The 6,000-nt window shown below is 37.9% G+C and overlaps 1 protein-coding gene across 1 annotated transcript in view; it reads right to left on the reverse strand.

Annotated features, from left to right (window-relative positions):
- prkar1b (protein kinase, cAMP-dependent, regulatory, type I, beta) overlaps positions 1-6,000 on the reverse strand; it is an 83,391-nt gene that overhangs the window by 71,280 nt on the left and 6,111 nt on the right. Inside the window, exons 3-4 of the mRNA XM_052138386.1 lie at positions 2,881-3,051; positions 1,772-1,863 (exon numbers count right to left, since the gene is read on the reverse strand). Of these exons, the coding sequence (XP_051994346.1) occupies positions 1,772-1,863; positions 2,881-3,051 (263 nt within the window). The remainder of the gene's footprint in view (positions 1-1,771; positions 1,864-2,880; positions 3,052-6,000) is intronic.

Consider the following 6,000-nt stretch of genomic DNA (forward strand, 5'->3'; position numbering starts at 1 on the left):
TTGTCAAAAGCAGCAAAATAGTGCCCTCAATTGACAACTATTATGAGCAACATGGCATAAAAAATGTAATTAAGCCTTAATAATTCACTGCAACTACGATACTATGAGAACGCGAAAAATTATTGACAGGCAGAAAGCGTCAGAAAACTTGGCCCGCATACACTTTATCTTTCAGGGAGTAAGACATTTTTTTGCATACCTTTCCAAAAAAAAATACAGCACCTTTAAGCTATTTCATTTGATCCCCCTCAATCCTGAATATGCAATAACAGACTTAGTTGCTACTTTACTGTACAGGCTATGCCTAGTGAAAATCAGACTGCTCCCAGTCAAACTGCAACATGTATAACTAGCATAACGCTATGAAACAACGACATGATCCTGACATAATGTCATTATATGGTCAGTGTGGCCAAGTCAACCCTGCTACTTTGACAATATCACAGACACACATGCAGATAATTGTATATTGTGCATGGCTGTTGCTAGCAGCTGAAGATTCTGTAACCATGGAAACAATATTAATGTTCTCCACAAATCTGAGTCATTAATATGAGGAGCTTTCTAGAGCTTTCTAAACCATGAAAACAAAAAAAGAGCGATTATATTGGGCGTCATTTCCAATCAAGCTGTAATTTTGTAAAGTTGTGCCAAAAAAAATTTTACATATTTTTTTAATGATGTGTATTTGGGATGCATAAATACACGTTAGCTCTAAAATTAGTCTTAGCAAGTCAAAGGAGCCTCCCATTTTGTTTTTAAAAAAAAAAAAAACTAATTAAATACATCTCCTGTGAAGCATGAACACACTGACATTTTAGTAGACAAATAAAATAAACTAGTGAAAGTGCGGAAAATGTCATGACGAGACTTTACTTTCTACTAGTCCACTGTGCTAAAAGTTCCCACAGTTGAAGACACACCCACATATTTTTAGTGGAACAGAATATAATCCTCAGTCACCATTCACTTCCATTGCATCTTTTCCAACCATACAATGAAAGTGAATGGTGACTGAGACTGTCATTCTGCGAAACATCACTCTTTGTGTTCCGCAGAAGAAACAAAGTCATTTGGGTTTGGAACGACATGAGGGTGAGTAAATGATGACTATCCCTTCAAAACAAAACAACACACATCTGCGATCCCTGGCAATATACTGATGATAATAAGTGTTGCGAATGTCCAGCTGAGCACAGGACGGAATTGCTCGATGTTTCGGGTCATTTGAGTGTTTATGGCGTTTCGTGTGTTCTCATAGAGGGTTTAACAGCAGAAAGCTGAGAGTTTGTTTCCTTCATGGTGGATCTGTGTGGATAATGGATTCTCCTCAGCAGTGAAACTATATTCCGCACACAAAGACGGAGCAACCTGAGCGAAAATCCTCATAGACTGGGAGAGGTTTTTTCCCTTTAGTGTTGTTTAGGGTTTGTGGCATCTCCCAGACTCGGATGCCAAAATGAAACAATCCAAGTTATAATATTGCTCCACACCTGCGTTAAAACACACTTTCCAGTACTGTCACACAATGCCTCCACTTTATTTCGTTGTGGGTTGCCATGGTGATTAGAGAAACAGAGCAAATACAGTAGCTACTCACAAGCCCCTCTGATACGACTTGAACCCTCAGCACAAACATACACCCACACAGTGACGAAACACTTTCTAAAAGGGTTAGCTTATGTTGCGAACACAATTCAGTTTTTAAGAGAGACATCATGATGAGGATTATGATGGTGAAAGTACCTCAGAACATGTGCATTTACAGTACCTTCTCTCATTGTCATCCAGGTGGGCAAAGAGCACGTTCTTAGAGATGGCTTTGGCCAGGGCCGTCATTGTCTTGTAGTCTTTTGGAATGACCTGCAAATGTTGCAGCGATGTACAATAAGCTCCAACATGACCAAAAATACTGTATGTGTGTGTATATATATATGTACATATGTGTATGTGTTGTAAATATAAGATAAAATAAGCAAACAACAATTTATTAGGTTTTCCTGGCTTTCTGAACCTTTGGCAAACAACATGACATCAAAATAGTTCACCCAAAAATGAAACATCTCTAATCATTTACTCACCCTCATGCCGTCCCAGATGTGTATGACTTTCTTTTTGGTGCATAACACAAATGAAGATTTTTAGAAGAATATCTCAGCTCTGTTGGTCCATACAATGCAAGTGAATAGTGACCAAAACTTTGAAGCTCCAAAAATCACATAAAGGCAGCATAAATGTAATCCATATGAATCTAATGGTTAAAACCATGTCTTCATAAGCTAGAGCCTTTTTTTAACTATAAATCAGAAATGTAACTTTAATGCATTCTTTGTGCATATCGCCATCTACTGGGCAGGAAGGAGGATTCATAGTAAAAAATGACTTAAATGTTGATCTGTTTCTCACCCACACCTGTCATATCACTTCTGAAGGCATGGATTAAACCACTGGAGCCTTAAGGATTAATTGTATGCTGCCTTTATGTGCTTTGTGGAGATTCAAAGTTCTGATTGCCATTCACTGATTGTATGGACCAACAGAGCTGAGATATTCTTCTAAAAATCTTCATTAGTGTTATGCACAAAAAATAAATTCATACACATCTGGGACGGCATGAGGGTGAGTAAATGATTAGAGATGTTTCATTTTTGGGTGAATTATTCATTTAAGATGTAGCCAAATTCATTACTATAAAATTATTGTTTAGCTTTTAGGTTCATTCAATTTAAATGGCAGTGGCAGGCTTACATTACCACATACTCTAGGCCTATAGTACAGATAGTATGTGAATCTATCTGAGCATATCTATGCATATGGGAAATGTTAAAACAAGTAAACCAATGCTAACTTAATTTCATGCAGTATGTGTGCATTACTAACCTTTCTGACATAGCTGACTGCATCCTCCTCCGTGTAGACCTCAGCACTGACACCACCTCTGCGGCGCCGGGCCTTCACCACCGGGTTTGGAGGAGGAGGAGAAACTTCATCATCATGAGAATCCGATTGTGAGTTGGACTTCTGACGGGCCATGATCTGCTTGCATTCTTCCTGTAGAGAAAGGAAGTGAATCACATGCATGATTAAACATCCAATAAAAACATCATGAGTGTGGTGACTGGATGGATTTTCAGTGCCATAACATGAGTTACTCAAGAAACTGTACAATATTGCCATCACAATCCTGGATTGTCACAAATCGAGTGCGTATAAAAGACTTTAAACCTACTGTAATCTCAGACACAGCAGACACAACACTGAATTTTCAGTGAGAGCACGAGAGAAACAGTAAGACAGAGAGAAAGACTGCCGTCTGAAAGAGAGCAGAGAACAATGAAGCTGCATGCCATTGCACAAATTAGTGCGTGCATGTATGTGTGTGTGTGTGTGTGTGTATGTGTGTGTGTGTGTGTGTGTGTGTGTGTGTGTGTGTGAGAGAGAGTATTTGTGCTAGTCAGAGAAGGTGCTGTACAACCATACACTGTCTTACTGTACTATAAATTTCAAATAATACAAAGCCAGAATAATATTATATTATTAATCAATAAGGAGTACAAGCATGAAATATTCTTGCAGCATATGTAACTAAGACTCAATTAGCTTTGCTAACTCACATAATAGACAGCAACACTGATGCTTTCTCTGTGGCCTTGGTATTTTCTCCATTCAGTTTCTCCATAAGCATTTAAAAAATAAATCAAGAAAGAAGTCTAGGCCTTGACCCAAACAAACTAGCTCTGAGATGAATCACAACATTACAAAGTTTGATTCAAAGCAAAGAAGTGAACTACTCGTGCTTTTAAGCATTGTGAATGGCGTAATTGAATCAGTTTAGGGTTCTGCGTCTTTTAAATGTACTTTCTTATAAGAAAACACCACTAATGTTTTATGCAGTAACACTACAACATGCCATATTAACAAGTAGCCAAGTAGTTAGCTAACATTACCTAGCTAGCCTCCGCTAGCCTGCAAAAACTGACCACAACCTGGCTTGTAGCGATTCACTGACAGCGAACGAGAATGGCGAATTTTCTCATTGGTTGATCTCGCTTTAGGATTGTGGGTAGTGTAGTTCCTCACCGGGAATTCAGCAATGCAATGTGACTTTTATAACCAAAAGTTAGCACATTGACTTAAGACTTCTACAGAAACATATCCCATCACCTCAGAACTCCAGGTAGGTCTATCTGGAAAGGTTTATATTAAAGGTGCAGTACGTTTTTTTCTCCATTTTTAATGGAAAGGTACGCAACATTTTCCTACTCCCTGAAAGATATTAAGGAAATAAGTGTTGTAAGATATCTCAAAAAGCAGTGGTGCTTTTTACCTGTCAATCATTTTGCAAGTTGCAGCGAAATATTGAGGCTTAATACCATTTTTATGCCATGTTGCTCATATCAGTTGTCAGTTGAGGGCACTATTTTGCTGCTGTTGTTTTTCACAACCATTTCTGCTCACTGTCGGTTTCAATAAAGCTCGTTTGGTATCTTTGGAGTGTGGGTTTTGGAAAGAGGGGGCGTGGCTAATTAAACGGCTCAGCTTGACTGCTTGTGGTTAAAATCTCTTACTGCACCATTTAAGTAATCAGTCTCAATATGAAACTCTAGTTAACAAGTACATTATGCCACAGTTAACAAGTAACATATGGAGCTTCTTCTATTTTGTTATTCAAGCTTAATGTAGGGGTGTTGTTCAACTTCTGACACTTTGAACTTCTAGGAAGAAAAGTTTTTACAATTTCACTATTTTTTGCCAACAGTCTTTGTATGCATCATGAGAGATTTATGTCATTTTTGGAAATTATATTTTGTATGTTTTTTAAATAAAATGTCTGGTGCTTTTGTCTTGCTAAAACTAATTTCATGGCTAACATTTTGTGTATCCTAAATACATGCAATTAAATAATATTTTCATACCCTTTGTATAATTTGGCAAAGCTACAGCGTGACTGGAGATTACACCCAGTAAGAATATTCTGCTCACATGTGATATTTACCATGATTTTCTTTGTTTTCTTCAAGCATCACTTGCTTTATATTTCATCTCATTTTTGTTGACTTGGTTTAACAAGTATAAAAGCTTTAAAAAAAAATAAAACTTTATTTCATTCATTACAAGCTAAATTGTTTGGTGTGGTAGAAATGATGCCACAACTGAGCTATAAATAATTTTTGAAAAATTAATAGATATATCTTTCACACAATAAATATCAAAGTGTTTATTTCACTCTTTGTTTAGATTATCATGGTTATAAACATGTAATCATTTGTATTTTTGCAATGGATTTTCATAGTTTAAATCTGTGGGACAAGACTAAAACATTTAAAATAGCACAAAAATAGCCAAAATGACAAAGGTCTGGTTTATAGGTCAGTTTTAATATGATAATTTGATCAAATGAAAAAAATCAACTCCTGGAACATGAAAAAGCCTGAAGTAGAAAAAGCACCCGTAGGCTTCATCCACATTAATCTGGATACATTTGAAAAAGGCATTTTGAATTTGGAGGGCCAGGGTATCTAAGTGAGAATTGAGTTGCGAGTCGAATCCAGGGCGTGCTGAGTGACTCCAGCCAGGTCTCCTAAGCAACCAAATTGGCCTGGTTGCTAGGAAGGGTACAGTCACATGGGGTAACCTCCTGGAGGTCACGATTAGTGGTTCTCGCTCTCAATGGGGCGTGGGGAAAGTTGTGCGTGGATCGCAGAGAGTAGCATGAGCCTCCACATGCTGTGAGTCTCCGCGGTGTCATGTACAACAATCCACGTGATAACATGCGCGGATAGATGGTCTCAAAAGCGGAGGCAACTGAGACTTGTCCTCCGCCACCCAGATTGAGGTGAGTAACAGCGCCACCATGAGGACCTACTTAGTAGTGGGAATTGGGCATTCCAAATTTGGGAGAAAAGGGGATAAAAAAAATGCTTTTCTCATCCACAGTAATACAAATGAAAACTCTTAAATCCCCTGTCCACGCTACAACGAGATGATAGCGTTTTTAAA

Source organism: Xyrauchen texanus, chromosome 12 (genome assembly GCF_025860055.1).
Source record: "Xyrauchen texanus isolate HMW12.3.18 chromosome 12, RBS_HiC_50CHRs, whole genome shotgun sequence".
Lineage (NCBI taxonomy): Eukaryota > Metazoa > Chordata > Actinopteri > Cypriniformes > Catostomidae > Xyrauchen > Xyrauchen texanus.